The sequence below is a fragment of the Cladophialophora bantiana genome (genome assembly GCF_000835475.1).
Source record: "Cladophialophora bantiana CBS 173.52 unplaced genomic scaffold supercont1.12, whole genome shotgun sequence".
Classification (NCBI taxonomy): Eukaryota; Fungi; Ascomycota; class Eurotiomycetes; order Chaetothyriales; family Herpotrichiellaceae; genus Cladophialophora; species Cladophialophora bantiana.
Window position 1 is genome coordinate 510,886 of NW_015971586.1, and position 20,373 is coordinate 531,258.

At 52.2% G+C, this 20,373-nt stretch overlaps 7 protein-coding genes across 7 annotated transcripts; 3 read left to right on the forward strand and 4 right to left on the reverse strand.

The window, feature by feature from the left end:
- Window positions 1–466: 466 nt before the first annotated feature.
- On the forward strand, window positions 467–2,332 carry Z519_08085 (uncharacterized protein; the record flags this gene model as incomplete). The annotated part of the gene is made up of 1 exon (XM_016765814.1): window positions 467–2,332. One exon carries the CDS (start codon window positions 467–469, stop codon window positions 2,330–2,332), a length of 1,866 nt encoding a protein of 621 aa, XP_016617859.1.
- A 1,366-nt stretch (window positions 2,333–3,698) lies between these two features.
- Window positions 3,699–5,257, forward strand: Z519_08086 (GTP-binding protein YchF; the record flags this gene model as incomplete). The annotated part of the gene is made up of 4 exons (XM_016765815.1): window positions 3,699–3,773; window positions 3,849–4,406; window positions 4,628–5,123; window positions 5,205–5,257. 4 exons carry the CDS (start codon window positions 3,699–3,701, stop codon window positions 5,255–5,257), a joined length of 1,182 nt encoding a protein of 393 aa, XP_016617860.1.
- Window positions 5,258–6,035: 778 nt separating this feature from the next.
- Window positions 6,036–7,862, reverse strand: Z519_08087 (uncharacterized protein; the record flags this gene model as incomplete). The annotated part of the gene is made up of 2 exons (XM_016765816.1): window positions 6,036–7,100; window positions 7,239–7,862. 2 exons carry the CDS (start codon window positions 7,860–7,862, stop codon window positions 6,036–6,038), a joined length of 1,689 nt encoding a protein of 562 aa, XP_016617861.1.
- Window positions 7,863–8,126: 264 nt separating this feature from the next.
- On the reverse strand, window positions 8,127–11,554 carry Z519_08088 (protein hir1; the record flags this gene model as incomplete). Its single annotated transcript, XM_016765817.1, has 5 exons — window positions 8,127–8,224; window positions 8,287–11,007; window positions 11,063–11,278; window positions 11,336–11,410; window positions 11,518–11,554. The coding sequence occupies 5 exons, from the start codon at window positions 11,552–11,554 to the stop codon at window positions 8,127–8,129; spliced, it is 3,147 nt and encodes a 1,048-aa protein (XP_016617862.1).
- Window positions 11,555–12,090: 536 nt separating this feature from the next.
- Z519_08089 (uncharacterized protein) lies at window positions 12,091–13,365 on the reverse strand (the record flags this gene model as incomplete). The annotated part of the gene is made up of 3 exons (XM_016765818.1): window positions 12,091–12,886; window positions 12,941–13,074; window positions 13,129–13,365. 3 exons carry the CDS (start codon window positions 13,363–13,365, stop codon window positions 12,091–12,093), a joined length of 1,167 nt encoding a protein of 388 aa, XP_016617863.1.
- Window positions 13,366–14,436: 1,071 nt separating this feature from the next.
- On the forward strand, window positions 14,437–16,929 carry Z519_08090 (uncharacterized protein; the record flags this gene model as incomplete). Its single annotated transcript, XM_016765819.1, has 5 exons — window positions 14,437–14,653; window positions 14,717–14,835; window positions 14,917–15,781; window positions 15,835–16,258; window positions 16,320–16,929. 5 exons carry the CDS (start codon window positions 14,437–14,439, stop codon window positions 16,927–16,929), a joined length of 2,235 nt encoding a protein of 744 aa, XP_016617864.1.
- A 686-nt stretch (window positions 16,930–17,615) lies between these two features.
- On the reverse strand, window positions 17,616–19,402 carry Z519_08091 (uncharacterized protein; the record flags this gene model as incomplete). Its single annotated transcript, XM_016765820.1, has 3 exons — window positions 17,616–17,722; window positions 17,852–18,917; window positions 18,992–19,402. The coding sequence occupies 3 exons, from the start codon at window positions 19,400–19,402 to the stop codon at window positions 17,616–17,618; spliced, it is 1,584 nt and encodes a 527-aa protein (XP_016617865.1).
- Between the last annotated feature and the right edge of the window lie 971 nt (window positions 19,403–20,373).

Here is a 20,373-nt window from a genome sequence, read left to right on the forward strand (position 1 = left end):
TTGTCAGGTAGAAGTGGAGGAGCGTGTTCAAGGGTACGAGGTATTGAAACTCGCTAGCGAGCTGATAGATGCTTAGCGTCTGGTTTTTAGGTCACGCTAGAGTCTTGGCGTCCAACTTGGGAAGGAGCGACGAGGCTCCACAACAGTAATTGTGCTTGTATGGATTGCGTCGGGAGTGACGGCTGCGAAAGGCTTAGCGTGTACTTCGTTGAAGTCAACATATCAGATGGTGGGCCCAGTGGCCTTAGGCTAGGTATCTACTGGTAAATGAGAGCTTTGGATTTGTACGGACTAAGTACCTCAACGCCACGAGGTTCGAAGCGTCCTCTCAGCTCCCACGTACAATGCGACTAACGCCACAACAGAGTGAAAGGTGGCAGTCTGCACGAAAGGTTCACCCGGTGTGACAGTCCCAGACTGTTTGCCTATTGTGCGAGCGTATCTCATGCCATGACCCGTGTTTGTGATGCCGTCGACGAAACGAGCCAAGCATCGTGAATATGCCAGAACTGGTTGCAAAACCTGCAAGTGTGTACCCTTGAGTTCCTATCGAATCCACATTTCGAATGCGATTCCTGAACGTGCTGCCCTTGCTTATCCTTCGCACGCGAAACCCATGGTTGTATACATCACTAACCATAGCCGTAGGATCCGCAAGGTCAAATGCGACGAAACGAAGCCGCAATGCCACCGATGCCAACGAAGTGGTCGAAACTGTGATGGATACGTGGACATTGTCACACAACATCAAAATACGAAATCATTCAAGTTCGTCAATTACATAAGCCACGGACCGTCGTTCGGTGCATGCCTTTTCCTACAAGACACGCGACAACGACAGGCTTTCGAATTCTACCAACTGCGATCATCTCTGGAACTCTCTGGCCCTTTCCGCGAAGAGACAGATGTTTGGAACAGGCTAGTGCTACAGGCAGCATATCATGAAACAGCCATCCGCCATGCGGTCTGCGCTTTAGCGAGCTTTCACCAAGAATATGAAGATGAGAATCTCTATGCTTCTAGTTTCCTAAGGACTGGCCTGGAACAGTACTCGTACGCACTCAAAGCTCTTGTCGCAGCAAAAGGAAGCTGCAGGTGCATGGAGGTGACCTTGATCGCTTGCATCGTGTTCACGTTCTGCGAGCATTTACAAGGACATCTTGGTTCTGCAAAGGCTCATGTGCACAGTGGTTTGAAGCTCCTGGATGCTTATGTAACACTGTCTAGAGAAGTGAACTCAGCTGGGCCAGCACATTCAGATCACTACCGACCGTACTTTCCGCTCACGATACTGATCATATTGTTCAGACGCCTGGATCGCCAGCTGGCAGAATTTGGGCAACAGCCTGTGCGTGCAGCTCATCACTCTCTCAGATTTCAGCCTCCATATCTTCCGGGTCGGTTTCAGTCCGTAGCAGCTGCCACCGCATCACTTGAAAACATTGTCGATCAGCTCATCGGAGTTACACAGGAAGCTACCGTTAGACAACTTGATAAGTGCTCTAGTGAAATGGCTGCATTGCGTGGAACCTGGTATGTACGGCTTTCGCAACAACTCGATCAGTGGAAGAGGGCCTTCGATGGGCTCTCATCCCTAGACTCGACAGGCAATCAAGACCAAGGGAACCACTACAATGAAGCAGTCCTGACTCTGCGTCTCTGGTATCTTTCATGCCGCCTCTTTCTTCTGCTTGATTCCCCGAATGAGGTCATGGATTATGATGAATGCATGCCGATATTCCAGTCAATGGTCGATGTTGCTCAAGGACTGCTGGAGGTTCAGAACAAGTGCGAACCTAAATCGATTATACCGACCCCTCAGAAACGCAAGAAGGCGTCGGCACCGATAATTGAGGCATTTAGGGTTCCCAAGTCCAAATGTGAACCATGTGAGCTGCAAGGTTTGGGGGGAGACTTTGCCACATTACGGCCCGTATACTTCTCCCGCTTTCCAATGTTGAACAAAGCCGTCTTTACATGCACGGCTTTGTCCCCAGTTCCGCCGCTGTTCATCGTCGTCACTCGGTGCCGTGAGCCAAAGGTACGACGTCAAGCACTGCAAATTCTCTCCCAACTCAACCGGCGTGATGGTTTTTGGGATTCAACCCTAGCTGCCATGTGTGCTGGAGCTCTATTGTACTCAGAGGAGCTGGACACGACCGATTTGCACGATCAGAGAGGAAAAGCCCAAGTTCTGAAGAAAGCTGGATCTACAAAGCAAATTCCCGTTGGTGCCCGAATGTTAGGCGTTCGGCCACAGTTTGGCGAAGGAAGATTGCTGACTTTTGAGTTTGTAAGGGCGCAATCGCGGCTTGAGATCCTGCGACGTTGATCCGCTGCGTAGTAAAAGTGCATGCTTCGGTCAGTAGCCTTTGACTAGGATTCAAGTGGAATGAATGCAGGATGTGGTGTGAATGGCGTCGAATCTTGAGGCTCGCTGTGCCCCCGCAACAATATCGAGATGTCTGTCGAAGCTGCTGTCGATACAATGTAAGAGGTATTGAAGGGCAATATAACTTGCTGTTCTCTCGTACGGTTTTGCACACATTCAAGAAGCGTGATGAATTGATGTTTCCAAGACAGTCTGGCGGCTAGGCGGGACGAAAGTGTTCCTGGTTACGCGCAGGAGTGCGCAGGACAGCTATCTAAAGCGGTGTTTAGCAGTCATGTTTAACCAGCAAGGTCTCAATAATCTCACGGATTGGCCTGTCTGTCGATGTTTTCCCTAAGAGCGTTCCTTGCCGCTGATACAAAGAGATGATTGTGAACAGAAAAGTTTTCCTAAATCCTGCCGCTCAGGATCGGCGACAGGTCTCCAGGATGAGCGCTCCCGAGACTAGTTCAACATTAGGATCGTCAACCGGAATCATCTGCTGGCAGCGTTAGTGCAGCTCAGCGGCAGTTGGAAGTGGTCGTATCAATTCGCACAGCTCCATGCAGATCTCTGCTGTCGTAGCTCTTGTGGCCTCAGAAGATGAAAAGAATGAAGGATGTCTATGGTATTTGACCGAAAGGTCCCAGATACTCCCGTGCATGCTCTGTATCACCTACACGCCATCTAGGGCGAATATGCTCTTCCATGCAATCATCAACAACAGTACCCTGAAAGGGAGGCAATTCCCAGCTGAGAGTTAGGCGAAGCCAATCTTTTAAGGCCTAGAAATAGCCACCGATTCAGCTTTTCCGCTCAAGGGGCTGCGTGAGGCCGAACTGAAGCCCCAGGAAAAGGTGTCATTTGTGCCATAGTATTAGTTATTCTCACGAGGTTGAAGGTGGCCTTCAGCCACACTTCTGAATTCAATATGGGTTTTGTTCCCATAAAAAAAGGAAGCCACTTCGTCATTACAAGTCTGGGCGTCACGTGTCTATATTCTTCCACTGGTCATCACGTGAGCAGAGCAACCGCAGCCTAATCCTCGAAAAAAGTCAGGTCGACTCAAATCTGCCTTTTCAATACACTCATTAACAAGTCTGTTGTACGGATCTCGAGCGCAATTCAGCTCTCGAGTCTCCGGTCTCCTGCTTTCTTCACCACGGTCTCCCTTACCTGCTTCATATCACCTTTCGCTTCTTCGCTCCGCATTTCAATCCTCGCAGCCGGTTCTGCATTTGAGCCTCGCTCGCAACCCATTCTCTGGAAGACTGCCTCTGTCCGCGTTAGCCAAATCTTTCAAACACGCAATTACGCTAAGAAGAGGATGCCTCCCAAAAAGGCCGTGGAAGAAAAGAAGATCCTGCTAGGCAGGCCTGGGAACAATCTGAAGAGCGGCATCGTATGTAGGCAGGTCCCGCACAAAATCGTTCACTTGTCCTTGGTCAAATTAGTAACTAACTACCAGCTGCTCTAGGTTGGCCTTGCTAATGTCGGCAAATCGACACTCTTCCAAGCCATCACAAAATGCTCGCTAGGCAACCCAGCGAACTTTCCTTATGCAACTATCGACCCTGAGGAGGCGCGAGTCATCGTCCCGGATGCACGATACGATTGGCTCTGCGAACACTACAAACCCAAATCTCAAGTCCCCGCTAATCTGACGGTGTATGATATCGCTGGTCTCACTCGAGGTTCTTCCACCGGCGCTGGTCTGGGTAACTCCTTCCTGTCGCACATCAGGGCCGTTGATGCGATCTTTGAAGTCGTGCGATGTTTTGACGACGCCGAGATTATTCACGTGGAAGGAGATGTCAACCCGACGAGAGATTTGGACATTATCTCCGAGGAGCTGCGGTTAAAGGACATTGAGTTCGTGGAGAAGGCCAAGGAAAACCTGTCCAAACAGACCAGGAGAGGTGGTCAAAGTCTGGAAATGAAGAAGTTGAGAGAAGAGGAGGCGACAGTTGACAAAATCCTGCAGTGGCTGAAAGACGGCAAGGATGTGAGAAAGGGTGATTGGGGTCCTAAAGAGGTATGTCATCCCTAATTCATTGCCCGCGCTCCGGATTTTTCATGATGAACAAGAGCTATACGCTCGATATAATCCCAGCTCGTCGACAGCAGTCTCACCCAAATCTCACGTTAAGAGGCTGTTATGAGAGGAAGTCCAACCCTGAAGCAATATTTTTCCCCATCTCATTTCATCTACACCATTTCTGGCTATGTTCCTCGCAAACTGACGAGATGGCATAGATCGAAGTTATCAACCCTCTGTTCCTCCTCACCGCCAAACCCGTAGTCTATCTCATCAACCTCTCCGAAAAAGACTATCTCCGCCAAAAGAATAAATACCTCCCTAAGGTGATGGAATGGATCAAAACCAACTCTCCAGGTGATCCAGTCATCCCCATGTCGGTCTCGTTTGAAGAACGTCTAGCTGCCATGTCCGACGCCGAAGCGGCCGAAGAATGCAAAAATCTCAACACCAAATCCGCTCTGCCGAAAGTTATTGTGACGATGAGACAGGCACTCAACCTAGCAAGCTTTTTCACCACTGGCGCAGATGAGGTGAGACAATGGACAATCAGGAAGGGCACGAAGGCTCCGCAAGCGGCTGGAGTGATCCATACCGATTTCGAGAAGACGTTTATCCAGTGTATTGTGTATAATTATGAGACATTGAGGGAATATGGTGATGAAAATGCCGTGAGAGCCGCCGGGAAAGTTATGACCAAGGGGAAGGATTATGGTAAGTTGTCTGATCCTTCTCGATACCTGATGAAGTTTTCAGTTCCGTGAAATCGCTGTGGCTAACAGTATTGGTACGCAGTTGTGGAAGATGGCGATATCATTCTCATCAAGGCCGGTGCGGCAAAGGCGTGAGACGATTGCAAAGGACAGCCCCAAAACCTTTCGCAATTTTGCTCTATCAGATCCGCGTCATTGCGCATTGGCTGCTAGCCTCAGATCTAAGAACTCATACAGTGCTGTCTCACAGGTGGCAATGTGTTTGTTTGTGATTTCTGATTTCTGGGCTTCCCATCAAAGGGAAAGAATCGGGCCATTCCTGAGTCGACTTTGACCCAATCCCAACCGTTCCTAGAAGTCCGCCAGTGCTACGTGTTACCCGATCCAACGAGAAGATCGTGGGCGATGACCTCGTCAACGCAGACAGAGGCCGGATGAATGACCCCCTTGGCAGCTGATGGGAGGGACCGAATAGACCAGTTCTTTCAAGATCGAAAATCCCTTCCAACGTCAAATTCTTGTTCCTTAAAACGCCCTCGCTGTCTGTGATATCCATCATGGGTGTGTACTCCGCACTGTCTATCTGGTGTGGCTCGTGCACTAGGATCGTTGCCTCAAAACCGTTCTCGCCTTCCACCAAAGATAGTGAAAATATCCTTTTCAAGCTCGCTACCTAGTGAGAACATCCGGGCGAGATTAAATCCAGAGCAGCGCCGACACACTTCCCAGCTCGTTTCTTTCTTTAATTTTGGATGCCCGGACAAGGACAAACAAGCACGAGTGGCGAGTAAGTAACAGGCACAAGTAACTAGAGAATAAGTCTTTCCGCTCTTCTGAGCCTCACTACGCAACAACCCCTTCCTTATTTTTCCACCCCCTTTCAGGTGAGATCGGGCTCTGGGGAGCCATCACATCACATCCCGTCCATCACGTACCCACTATACCCGTCACCGCCCAGCATCCTCTCCGTCTCCTGGCTCCAGCCGTCTTTCTTCTTGAGGAAGTCCCCGCCCAGCCACAGCCGGATGCACGTGTCGGCGGGCTTGCGCTGCGGCGACTCCATGGGGACGAGCTTGTAGAAGTTCTCGTCCAGAGACGTCGGCTCGCACGTGCACTGCCGCGCCTCCGCGGCGGGGAGCCAGAACCGGTCGTGGCGGTATTCTTCGCCTTCACTGCTGGAACTGGAACTGGTGCTGGTGACGATGCTGGAACTGGTGCTTGTTGTGCTGGTATGGTGACGGGTGACGATGGTGGTGGCCGTGGGGGGGAGGCCTTCGCTCGGTCCTGGCGGTGGACAATGCCGCGCGATGTCATGTTGATAACCAATGTCCCTGAACCACCACACCCTGTCCGGCGGGAGGAACATGGATACACTCAACGTGTGCACGGGCGCGTCGCCCCAGCGACTGTAGTAAAACCCACCCCTTTCCTCGAGCCAGTCGAAGTATTTCCTGTTCCCCTCGTCCTCGCGGAAGAAGGCGAGCGAGCCGATCTCGAAGTTGGAGAAGAACTGGCAGTTGTTGTAGGTCAGCCCCGTCTGCGGGTCAAGGAGCCAGTCGAGGCTCGCTTCGGGGTGGACCAGGTCCGGGTATGCGGTGATGAAATCGCGTGTCGTGGACCACAGCGAGGCAAAGCTCCGCGCGTCGTCCAGGATGACCATGTTGAATCCATACACCATCCCCGTCGCCTGCATAAACCGGAACGGGTCGTACGGGATGTCACAGAAGAAATGCACGTCCGGTTCCACGCGCCAGTAGTACTCATACGCGGCTAGAGCCGGGTGCAGGTAGAAGAGCCCGGATTGCCAGCGGATCATGGCGTGGTAACTGAGCAAGTGGCCCTTGCCGACGGACGTCAGGGAGAGGTAGTCCAGAGAGTTGTGGTAGAGGGTCTGGTTGATATGGGAGGGCGTAGCCCAGTGGGCATGGGGGACGAGATGATACTCTGTCTGCGCCGATGTGGCGTTCGAGGTCGCGGCCTTTTCCCAGCAGATGCACATGAGAGTTGTCAGTCAGCTCTCTTAGGTTTTGGATCCATTTCATTCGGCACCAGTTTCTTTTCCCCCCAGGCACCAAGCGAGCGCCGAAGAGCCGAGTCACCATGGAGCTGCACGTACCTTGAATTCTTCCGAGAATGGCTTCTCATTAAAGAAGATCCAGGGATACCGATAGCGCCGGTTCCAATGGAACTCCAATTGACGCATGCTCTGCAATATCCCGTCGAGCTCTTCGTTCCTCACAAGACTGATCAACGCAGCCTTTGGGCTCTTCGCTTGGAGATCGTTTGGATAGGAATTTTCTTTCAGCCATTTCACAGGTCTGTATTTGTTCTTGTTGGTGCCGAGACGGTGAGATTCTGAACGCCATCCCTTGGGGAGGTGAGAGAGGAGGTCGTTGTGGTGGGAGCGGATGCTGAGGTAGAGTTGGGCGGAAATCAAGACAGCGAGGAGGACGAGGAGCCAGCGCCAGATGGCCCTGTTCGACCGACGTAGGTGAGCGTAGACTGAGTATCGAGTGAAAGAAGGCTGTGGACTCTTGTAGGGCTGCCTGTGAGACGAGGGTAAAGAGGCACTGATCGGAGAGGAGGACTGTCGAGTGGTAGGGCGTGTGAAGGCGGCAACAGGTGGATATGCGCTGGAACTCGCGGCGCTCGAGGCTGAGTTGACAGCTGTGACAGTTGAGGGCAAACTGAGGGATTGGGCTCGCTGACCAGTCGGTGTCATAAGGGACGATGGATCCATGGCAATGTGTGAGGAACTGGTAGAGCAAGATTTGAAGTAGAACCGCTCGTTGGATTTGGAGGAGATTGGAACATAGTCAATGTGAACTTTAGTCTTCCATCACCGGCTTTTCATATCCCAGAAGTCATGCCCAACTCATTAAGTGAATTCTCCTGCCGTGAAAATGACGCTATTCCATTCCTCGTCCCGGGCTCGACCTGCACTTTGCGTCCAATTCCTGAGATTTCCCGACCAGTCCATGCGCCTCCCGTCCATCGAACCAGCTTAGAGAGCCATTTGATCTTGATCCTCAGGCGTGTCGTCCACGATATGTAACATTTTGGCATAAGGCACAGTGATCCGCTGTAGATCCCGATGTTTCCCTGTTCGAGCAAATGAGTAAACGCATACCGACAAACCCAAACACGGGGGAGGAGAGACTTACCCAGAAGCAAGACAACGTCCTTGAGGAGCTCTTCTCGAGGCCATCCGCAAATCGTCTTGGAATCTTCCTGCCAATTGCGGCCGTTCACCGCATTCATAGTCGCCGCAACACTCTCCCCATCTTCACCTGACGGTTCCACGATACCGCCAATCAGCGTTCTCAGGAGTTCCTCAACCTTCAACCTCAAACCTTCGGCTCCTAATCGTTTTGCGTAGACCAGCAGGTATATCCTGAACTCGTCCTTGGCCCCCAGCATTAGCGCCGCAGCGATCCGGTTTTCGAGATGAGCAATCGAAACACCAGACTCGAAACTTTCGAACCCTTCTCGCGACAATAAGACCTTGATAAGTCGCTGTAAAAAGTAGGCCCGGCCCCGTAGCAATGTTTCCGACGTGGTATTTCTCTCGAGCCACGGCACAATGCCGGAAGAGACATCCACAGATTTTTCAAAGTCGGTCTTTGCCTTTGAAGACTGGATGTTTCCCACCGAAGAATCGGTCGTGTTCCAATACTGACTGCCCACTGCCCACCAAACCTCGGACACCCGTTGCCAACAGAACATCTGAGGCGAATAGGCATACCCGTCGCCATTGGACAAGCTGACAATAATCCGACCCTCGGAATTCAAGCGAGCTTGTGTAATGGCAGGCGCACCTGTAGGGTGAGCGGCCAGTGAATGGCTAGCCGCGTCAAGGACGGGCGCCAGCGACACAGGCGGATGTGGGGATGACATGGTCTTTACATTCCACACATAGCACATGCCAACAGCAGTGATACACATCAGCCAAGAATCGTACGACGCAAGAATCACAGGTTGAGCTTCCATGACCAGCGCACTGTTTAGCCGTCGACCATGTGGTGTCCACAGGTAAACAGAACCTGTCTCATCTGCTGCTGCCCAAAAGGTTCTAGTCCCAGTGACCAAAAGGACCGGCCGAGGAAGAAAATCCTGCCACAGGGGCTGATCCTTCCTCGTCAGTGTGATTCGACAGGGTTCGCGATCCTGCGCCCGGGGAGTTAATGATTGTCCTGACGGATTCTTGGCCTCGAAGACAAATTCGGCTCTCGCCTTGGTCGCCGGGTCGCCGGATACTTCGCCTGGTTTGCCTGTAGAATCAATGCCCTGGACGATATGCGCTCGCACTTTGGGAACGGCAAGCCGAAGTTGACTGATGCTCAAAGCCTGGTTGATAACAGCTGGGCGGATGAACTCTGGAGTCACTTGTTGGCCACTCACGGCTGGCTGATGTTGTGCGGGCAGAAGACCATCCGCGCCGTTAACGAGAATGGGTATCGCCCCCTTCTGGCTCGCTGCCACCACTCGTTTTTCCGTGGTACCTTCTTCTTCCCCCTCAATCTGTGCGTATTTCCGTTTGTTTCCAAGCAATAATGCCGTCAGGCCTCCCTTTGGAAGCCCATCAAATGGTTTGGAGAGGTCCAGCACCGACTGGGGGGCATCGACCGTCTGCACATTCGCACTGGCACTGACCAGCTTCGTCTGCGGCAATGAAGACTCTGTCCCGCCGGCGCCAGATACCAGAAGCGGCCGTATTCTCTTTTTACCATCCTTAGTGATCTCGACTCGATTCTTGAGTCTCTCGAGTTTGACCTGGTTTTGGTCATCTTGCGCCTTCGCTGCGGCTTGTCCGTTGATCGTCGCTTGCGCAGTGCCATTGGTGAGGTTTTCGGTATTGGTGGCTGTACCATTCGCAGTGGCGATTGCTTTTTCTGCTGTCGCCGGTTGTGATGAGTGCAGATCGCCCATTAACGCGCCCATGCGTCCTTCCACGCCCTTGAGTTCACCCGCCTTGCTCATTTCTTCCAGCAAGAGCGCATCGGTGCTTTCAGGAAATCCGATCCCCTTTCTTGATGTGCCAAACTTGGAGAGTGACCGGTCGTTCTCTTCAATGGGTCTCGCGTAGCCCAATTCTCCCGGTTCGAACATGACCGTCAAAATGGTGCCGTCTAGCGCAGTTGCAAAAAGTATCTGACCATCAGGACTCCACGCGATATCCGAGATCGGTTTTCCAGCTATGTCTTGTTGCACTACAATGGGTCGTGGATTGCTCGTTGTCCAGATACTCAGGCATTTATCCGCCCCTCCACATGCGATTACCGTTGTGTGAGGTAACGGATGCTCTTCGAGTGAAGGCTTGGTAGGAGGTTCTCGCCCGTAGAGTCTCGGAGAAAATGCGCACACCTCCACTGGCCCTTCATGTCCGATCAAGGTGGTGTCTCCGTCCCAGGTGCCGCGATTGATGATGGCGATTGCGCTGACAGGGCCATTGACTGCATTAGCCGCCGCAATATGCATTCCATCCGGAGCCCAGGAGCATCTTCGGAAGTACGTTGTCAGGGGCGAATTCACGAATGGCTGGCTAATGGTCGTCTCCAGTGTGAAATTATTCACCGCGTCGTGTGTGGTGTAATTTTGCGTGGGAGAGGTGAATCGGAAGATTCGAATTGTTCGATCGTCGCTTGCCGTTGCAAAGTACTTGTTCGCAGGATCAAAAGTGATGCCTTTGACATGGCTAACGTGATTCGAGAGAGTCTTCAACTTCTCGAAAGTAAAGCCCGACCATACCACTACCTTTGAGTCCAAGCCCACCGATACCAGGATCGTCCCGTCGTATGACCAGCCCAGGTCTTGTACATCGTTGTCATGTCCAATCAGTCTACGAAAAATGCGCCAGTTCTCAACTGGAGGGGCCTCGTTTGTACCTGTCCCAATCTCAGCACATGCATCTTTGCGCCAACCCACCGCAACTTAACACACCAAATGTGGCATGGCTCGGCGGACTCGGGTCGAGAGTATATACGCAGACAATCTTGTCATCCGCTCCCGAAGCCAGAAACTTCCCGCCGGGGGAGAAGCGCACTGCGTGGATGGTACCGGAATGGTAACTCATCGATGCCAACTGCTTAGGCTTGTCGTATTTCACGTTTGCGGCATTGTAGATGGCCTCGGTCGACCAGATCCGCACGTAGCCATCTTTCAGTGTCAGTCAGCGAGCAAGTCCTTTGTCATGGTGCACAAATGTTGACGTACCGCCAGCTGCGGTGACCAGACGCTTGCCGTCAGGGGAGACATGGCAGCTATAGACTTCGAAATCTTTCTTTTCGCCTGTTAGACCACCTGTTAGCCTCTCGACTGTGTGGAAATGTCGATGCGACGCAGTCTACGCGGTTTGTGACGCGTTCAGGGGTGTTTTGGTGCGGGAAACGTCGAACCTCCGTGGGTGAGCCAGATGGGTTTGATGATGTGCATTGCGGATCTATCTCTGCAGCCGCCTGGAGCACATTCTGAAAAGGGGGGTCGACTAGATCATCTCAGAAGAGCGAGATCAGGATCGGGTTGAAGGTTGAGAAAAGACTGGTAGGTGGCTGATGAGAAGCAGAAATTGTGGCCGTGTTATAGTGTTGTTCGCACTCCGCAGTCCGCAGTTTGTAGTTTGGCATATGACAGCCTGACAGCCTCGCAGCATCGCAGCCTCGCAGCATAGTGGGCTTCGGCCTCTCCCTGGGAGGTGGGGGGGAAACAAGGCTGGGCAAGGCTGGACCAATAAGGCTGAATGTTAAGAGTACTCGTTGAGAGAGACCCCGATATCCTACTATTTTGTCCGTCTGTACTTTCTGACGGTCATAGAGCACTTTGGTTTATTAGTACATGGCTATCGACTTTTTGGGTCCTCAATCCATATCAAGTAATACACGCAGGTGCGCCGTCGCTGCGTCATGAAGGAGTCGAATATTCGCTTTTGCCTGGGACGACACGTCCGATTGTTATACCATTGAGGTGTCCGCCTACCTCCTTGCCTCCCGTGTCTGCTCAAATCCTTCGAGGACTGTCTGCGCAACATCTTTGGCATCCCCGTGCTGGGCCACATCGATCACTCTCGCCCCAACATCTTTCGATCTGGCGTCGTCTTTCGCAGTCGTTGTGCCAACAACCTTGGCCGCGAGATTTTTGGTTTGATTCTCGTTCACTTTCCCATACACAGCCATCGCGGTAGCAATCATCTGGCTGATGTCTCCAACATTGCCCGGCACGACAACGGCAGTTCCTTCCTTGGCCAGGTTGCCAAAGGCTTCAACATATTTCTCTGCAACACTCAAGCTGACAGCTCCTTGCGCATTGGCTTCTCCTCGTTTGATGGCTTCCGCAACGGCATCGATACCCCGGGCTGTTGCCTGTGCCTTCAGCAGGATGGCCTCGGCTTCACCAGATGCCATATTTATTTGCTCGGCCTTCAAAGCCTCGGAGGCCAAGATAACGGATTGTTTACGACCCTCGGCGATATTGATTGCACTCTGCCGCTGACCTTCGGAATCCAAGATTTCAGCTCTCTTTGATCGTTCCGCCGTAACTTGTCTATGCATGGCAGCGACTACGCCCTCTGGGGCATGGATATCTCTGATTTCGTATCTCAGGCACACCACGCCCCATTCTTGTGCGGCTTCGTTGATCGCCTGCGTAATGTTCGCATTGAGATTGGCTCTTTCCTTGAGGACATGATCGAGGGTGAGTTGGCCGATTTCAGACCTCATGGTCGTCTGCGCAAGCTGTGAGATGGCATATTCCGCGTCCTCAACCCCGTAGCTAGATCATGCTCAGCGCGAGTCAACAGTGTGCTTGATCTTTGCCCACTCTTACCTAGCTTTGTATGCGTCGAATACTCTTGTGTAAAGGACGCCGTCCAATTCGAGCGTGACGTTGTCAGCCGTTATTGCACTCTGGCTAGGAATCTCGATGGCCGCCTCTTTCAATGATTGGACGTAGGCAATGCGCTTTCCTCATGTGTTAGCCCCAGCTCTTAGTAAGTCCAGGATAATGTCTCATACATCGATAATAGGTACGAGGATAGCTAAACCAGGTTGCAATATCCGATTAAACTTGCCCATGCGCTCCACAATCCATGCAGTCTGCTGCGGTACGAATCGGATAATGGTGTTCGCCGGAAGGCTCGTCTGTCGTTGGAAGTATGTCGGAGAGGAGCCGGAGCCGCCCATTCCCATGGGGCCACCTGGAAATGAACTTCTCGAAGCCGTGGTGAACTGTCTCCTGCTCCATACCGCCATCGGCGAGTAACAAAGAGTCGCAGTTGAAAGATCCGCATATCGAAGTGAGGACGCGAGCCGGGGGGCACGCCGAGGTAGATTTCGCAGAGCCATATGCGGTGCCTCCATGATGGTGGCCCTCGCAGTAAGACTGTGTGGTCGGCAGAGGGCGACGATTGAACGAGGTTCGCAGAAAGGTGCAACTGCGACAGGCGACAGTGGTGATGGAGACGCAAATCATGCAACATGGTCGTTCCGTCTTGATCCAATCACAATGAGGCACGGCTTCTGACCGGAACGGAGCGCTGCAACGTTTATCCAGTTCGGCGAAATATAAATCCAGGAACACGCGAATCCAGAAAATGTCTCGCAAGCAAAACACCCAGAACACCACGACGAAGAACAAGTCAACGTTCCATTCCATGTTCGCAAAGATTCCACTTGTCCGAAGCCAGCTTTCGCTCGCTGTGTCCACAATGACGAGTCCGAGCCAATTATTCCCGATACGTGCATGCATTGCCCGAGAGACTGGTTGGAGAGTGTAACTTCTCCATGGATGTCAATGGCCAGTCAACATGTGTCTACTGGTTTTGAAGTATCTTTCGAAGGCGTGAAGATGGAAATGTCCACTTCAAAATTCTGATCGTTGAGGTAGGATATGCTTTCTGGAGCCTCGTCAGAACAGGGCTGCATCCCTTGCCATGGGGACTGGATGATGGTTTTCTGACTAAAAACACGCTTCGCCGACACATGGCCGATCTCCGAGCGGTCGCCGCCTTTGTGGAAAAATACGCACCAACCTCATCGGCTGAGATCTTGGTCGCTAGGCGAGTATCTTGGATGACGGCGGGCTTGAAAACATCACCAATACTATTAAACGGATGTCGGCAAAGCATTTGACGTACATTAATATGATGCGTTTAGCTTCACCCACACAGCTAGGTGAACCGCATTTAAATCACGATGGAAGGAAAGAAAAGGCAACGCCCAGTTACTTCGTGTCTGCCATGTCGAAAGAGGCGTCTGAAATGCGATAGGGTACAGAACAATGGCATCCTGGACTCGTGTGACGAGCCGATAGAGGAGGTACTAATGTATGCATTTCAGGTGCATCCCACCTGTGGTCGCTGTCTGGCTGGTGGCACCGAATGCGTTTACGACGAAAGTGCCAGTGCCAGTGCCAGTGCCAGTGTCAGCGCAGCACCTCGGTCATCTACCTGGCAAAGCTCGACATCACAGTTCCCATCTTCCTCATCGACAAGTTATGCAAGACCCGAAGAGGGCAGGGGGACAGGGCCTCAAACTGAGCGTAAGTACACCTTGGTACCGCTGATCAAATCCTTCAATCAGCCAAATTGATAACCCGGATCAGCTGCTGCAGAGCCTGTGCCCAGGCAAAATAACCATGAGAGAGGACATCTCTCTGTTTATGACGGTGGACGCTCGGCTTACGTAGGCTCGACCTACTGGGCAAATGCGATCCCTTTTGAGGTACACTTGATCTTCCTCACCCTTTCCATTGCTACCCTGCCTCCTTCGCTCCCAATTACGCTTTTGCTGACTATTGCCCAGATCAACCGAGACACAGTATCTACAACACTCGGCGAGACCAGCCCGTTTCCCAAGTTCCCGGGCAAGATGCAGGAGGGAGGACTTGAATGGGCCGGACAGAAGTTTCGCCCACCGCGCAATTGCGGCTTCGAATGGACCAAGGCATCATCAAACAAATGCAAGTTCTGTGGAAGGAACTACAACATCTCGTGTGTCATGGCTCTGCTGCCCAGTCGCGAGATCTGTGAGAAGCTGTGCGGGTTTTTCTTCTCAACCGTCTTCCCTCTGACCCCGATCTTCCACATGACTAGTTTTGCAGAGGATTTTAGGACGTTCTGGGATGGCATTCCACCGGCGAATGTGCATAATGCTGAGCCCAGCCTCTTTATGCGCAGGAAGCCAGGCTTCCTCTCCCTCTTGTCCGCCATTTTGTTTGCGGCAGTCTTCTCAGCCTCTCCATCTCGTCTGGAGCGTATCTTTGCAGAGCCCAACAATGTGAGCCCTGGAGACATGTACTTTATTGCAATGGCCTCTGCTAGCCTGACCGGGTTTCCTCGACGACCGAGCATCTACTCACTGGCAGCCTACATCATCGCACAGAGTCAATTCGTGAGGGAAGAAGAGTTCTCCGACGCACCTGACTTTATTGCCACCTCGTTTCGTGTTGCGCTAGGCATGGGCCTGCACCGCCAGCTACCTGAATCGGGACTCTCTCTGGCCGAGTTGGAGACCAGACGCAGGCTCTGGTGGTATATTCTCCACCTGGATGTCATGTCCTCATCCTCGTCCGGTCTCTCACCTCTCTTCATCAATCAGAAAATGGCGAACACCGATGCTATATGTCAATACGACATACAGGGTGAGGACACGGGTGACCGTCAAGATGGTAAGGTGATCCCCTGTCACAAAGTGGATGATGGGTTTTCTGATCTACTGCAGTTGACATCCGTTACCTCGTGGCATCCCGCCGCTACGAAATTACAAGAGAGATCAGAAGAGTCCTTGTGCTCCATTTCGAAGACGCCTTTCAGTCAATAGAAGTGGTTGCAGATTGTGCTGGTCGCCTTCGAATGATAGCTGACCGCACCAGTGCTACCGTTGACACCTTGCTTAAGGCCAGGGCCTCTGCTGAAGCAAGAGCCGCGAGATCTACCACACCCCGTCCCGCCGAGCAAACTCCGCTTATGCTGGGTTTTGACAGGGTGTGGACACTTCGACCGGACCCGAGTGATAGAGAGGTTGTAGACTTTACCGCTTGGTCTGCGCTTCTGTTGCACCTAATGGTCCACAAGGCATATTGTGTCTTATACCATCCCCTGTTCAGAGATCCCGCGATGGTTGCCGACGAAAATGTCAGAACAAAGTAAGATAATGCAACCACGACATCCTGTTTCGATACCACACAAATGCTGACTAGGCTACAGTGCTGTCAAACACGCTCAAGCATTCATCCAAGTTTTCATTCGTGTCTGCAACGACCCCATCTCGGAACCTTTCCACTGGATGTACCCAGGCACGTACCAACCTCTTCAGGCCGTCTCCCTCCTCCTCGCAGACCTCTTGCAACACCCCTACAGCGATGATGCGGCTCTGTCCCGGGGCTTGATCGATGCCATCTTCGAACTCTACCAAGTGGATGAAGGTATAGTCAGTCAAAGCGACCCTCCTCGTCGCCAGCTCTCGCCCTCCGGCAGAGACGCATGGACCATGCTCGTGAGGACACGGAGAAAGGCTCTCGAGCAAGTCGGAATGGACTATCACGTTCTTTTCCCGTCCAACGCGGTCCTGTCGAGCAGATGTATCTGCGGCGAGAAAATCTCCGTCGTCGATAATAACGAGACCCTTGGACACCCCCACCCCCAACAGCAGCAGGCGACGAGAGCGGGAGGAGGAGCACAACCACAGGACCCGCAAGATATCCAGGGCGAACAGGCTGATCAAACGCCGGGAGGGCAGATGCTCTACGATCAAGTCGACTTTGACTGGCATGCTTGGGACAATGCACTGGGGCCCTCGATAGGGTTGATGCCATGAGAGACGCAATGTAGCCTTTACTGGATGAAATGACTTGCACAAAAATGACCAGTGCCAACCCCTATGCTTCTGAACGACAAACAGTACAGGACTCGACAGACGGCAAACTCTCAATGGACTATCATCGATATATCCTTATAGGTGTGACAGAGTGCAGTATTGAAACTAGTTAGACGCAAACGACCTATCAATAGCCGAAAGGCTCCTTTGGATGACTGATGATGTACTAGCGTCTTTTCTAATTCACACATTTGTGCCATACCCTTGAACAGATAGCGATTATAGTAGAGAGGGCGGACAGACAAGGGAATGAAGAAAGGAGGAGGAGGAGGAGGAGGAGGGAGGACAGTTTGTCAGCGGATAGAATAAGATACGTATATGGTATGAAAGTATATAGGATAAGGCGGGCATGGCATGACATAGTATAGCATAGTCCAGTACCGCATGATGTCTCGATTCTTAATTCATTCTATGCTATTCCATTTTAGCTTTGATCCTGATTCGTTGTATACGATTCTACCCAATGTAGAGAGAAGACAGAGATAGAGACAGATTGTAGCAACTAGGCGGTTGCATATTATATCATCCCTGGAATCTCAGAAATTATAGTCCTAACCTCAATTCTCAATCTCTGGGCCGTTTTCAGGCTCAATCTCCATTGCGGAGTCAGTCCCAAGCTAGTAGACTCAATGCCAGGCCGTCTTGTGCGGGTGCGCGTGGTCGTTCTCGATCTTTGTCTCTGCGACCTTATTGATCCTCTCGCCGAGTTGCTTGTCGACTTTGGCGAACATGGCTGGAGCAAAACAGTCAATACATATACCAACGAGGACTGAAGGAAGAGGTAGGGAAAGGCGTCTGTTCTCCAAAAAGGAAAAGAAGGAAAACAAAGAGATGCATGGGGCCTGATAAGGAGCCAGCTCACCGTAGACTTCCTCCCTCAACCACTTCTCCTTCACGTCACTGACATGCGCCGCGACGTTATCCACAAACCGGGCCTGCGCACCCTCCTGCTTCTCCATGATCTTCCACAGCGCAGTTGCCTGCTCAAAGTCCTTCTGGTCGTTGACTTGGGTGAAGGCCGAGATCGGGCTGGGGATCTGCACCTCGTCGGGGTGGCCTAGGCTCAGCTGCTTCATCTGCTGGACGGCCGCGAAATCCGTGCTGGTGACTTTGGCCGAACTGGTCCTGTCGGAAAACTTGACGGGCTTCAGTTTGGTACCCACGTAGTTCGGATCGGTGCCATAGTTCGGCGTGAAGTTCATAACCCCATCGCGCTCGATCGGGCAGTAGACCTCGGGCTTTGGTGCGTTGGTCGGCAAGAACTGATAATTCACGCCCAACCGATACCGCGCTGCATCCGGATACGCAAACATGCGAGCCTGAAGCATCGGGTCCGGAGAGGCAGCGAGACCCGGCACCATGTTGCTGGGGCTGAAGGCAGCTTGTTCAATCTCTGCGAACCAGTTCTTCGGATTTGTGTCAAGGGTGATACGGCCCATTTTGCGCAGCGGGTAGAGGGACTTGGGCCATACTTTGGTCATGTCGAAGATGTTGATGGGCGCCTTGGAAATATCTTCAGGCCTGATCACTTGAATATACACGTCCCATTGAGGGTAGTTTCCTTTGTTGATGGCTCCCTGGAGATCAACCAGATGCACGTCCGGGTCCTTGCCAGCGATTTCCGCGCCTTCCGAGTTGGTATAGTAATGGATCCCCTGCACCGTCTTGAGAGTGATTCGAGTATAGACGTACGAGGCACCATTGTCCTTTGTGAATTTGTATGTGTTGCCACTGTAGCCGTTTACATGGCGTACTGAAGCAGGCAGGCCTCTGTCTCCGAAGAGGAACATGAGCGCATGGATGCTCTCTTGGTTGTTGACATGGAAGTCCCAGAACATGCTGGCGTCAGATGCGTTGGTACCTGGATGAGGTTTATGGCTCCGATTCAACGAGGGAAATTTCATCGGGTCGCGGACGAAGAAGACGGGCTGGCCAATGTTATCTGTGAGCTGCGTACCATACTATACTTCCTATAAGGGAGGGAGTAGATAGACCCGCCTACTTGGTTGTTGAAGACCCAATCCTGATTTCCTTCATTCGTCTTGAACTTGACTGCAAACCCCCGGAAATCGCGGACTGTATCCGCAGAGCCTCGAGCGGGCCCGACCGTCGAGATTCGCATCAGCACTTCAGTCTTCTTACCGATCCCGTTAAGGAAATCTGCGTCCGTCACGTCGGAGACATCGTCAGTGACTTCGTAATAGCCCCTGGCACCAGCGGCTTTTGCATGGACGGTCCGTTCAGGAATCCTCTCGCGAGAGAAATGCGCCAAATTCTCCAGCAATTGGGTGCTTGTTAAGAGGACGTAGCCACCTCCGGATCCCGTCGACAATTGTTCAATTATGTCGTTTCGAGGCAGAGGAATCCCCTCAGCTAGAGTGTAATGAGACTGAGACATGTTTTCTGCGGACATCTTGTTGATGCAACGGTATCACGTCGATTTTTCCGAAGGGAGGCATGGCCTTCTGGTGTGTATATATATGCTCTGGTACCCGAGCGACCGGTGTAATTGAAAACACCCTGGCGGGAAACCATCTCGATACCTTGCGTAGGGGCCGGGAGATTGGTAACCCAGCTCTGTGAATGTGCCTGGACCTTGGGGTCCCGGTTCGAGAGCAGCTGGTAATTGCTCGGCCCTTGTTTGCCGTGTGTCAACCCCCTCGGTCAGGCCGCCTCATAGACTTTCAATCTGGGGCGAACAAAGTTAACTTCGGGGCCTGCCGCTCGATGCAAGAATCGAAGGCTGGAAGATGGGCCTCAAGGTGTTTTCCGTTGGCATGGTTGTACACTGTATCATGAGGGCGTGCTGCTTGCGTAGAAACCTTTCGCGCGAAGCTTCGCGCGAATACTTAGTTCCTAGCGAGCTGGATGTCAGCTAAGCAGAAGCTACCCCTCTCGCCCTCATCCAATGATCAGCTTGATGGTCCCTCAAAGAATGGAGACTGCATGATTTATAACCTTGGGAAACCAGTCACTGTGCAAATGAACGTGGGCAGCGGGGGGCAGACCACCGACTACTTGAATGCTTATGGGAACGATCTCCAGGCCAAAAGAGCTAAATGCGCGCAAAAGTTTCCACTCGCAGGTTCTGTCGAACGAGGCCTCATTCAAGTTTGTCCGCTTTTGATCACTATTGTCCACAGCTGCGGCCCACGGTCTCGACAAGCTGCAGCGTAGTGGGACATAGCAACAAATACGTGGCATGACATGACGAGCTATACAACAGCAGTAAGAACGTAACAAGAGGAACTCAATACATACAGCCCCTGAGTCGGTCGTGCATGTTTCGTCCTTCCTAGGAGACAACAGCGGCGGACGTCTTCTCCCAGGACATATCCAGCCCGCCAATTGAGAGCCGTCACATCACTAGGGGGCTAAGCTCTT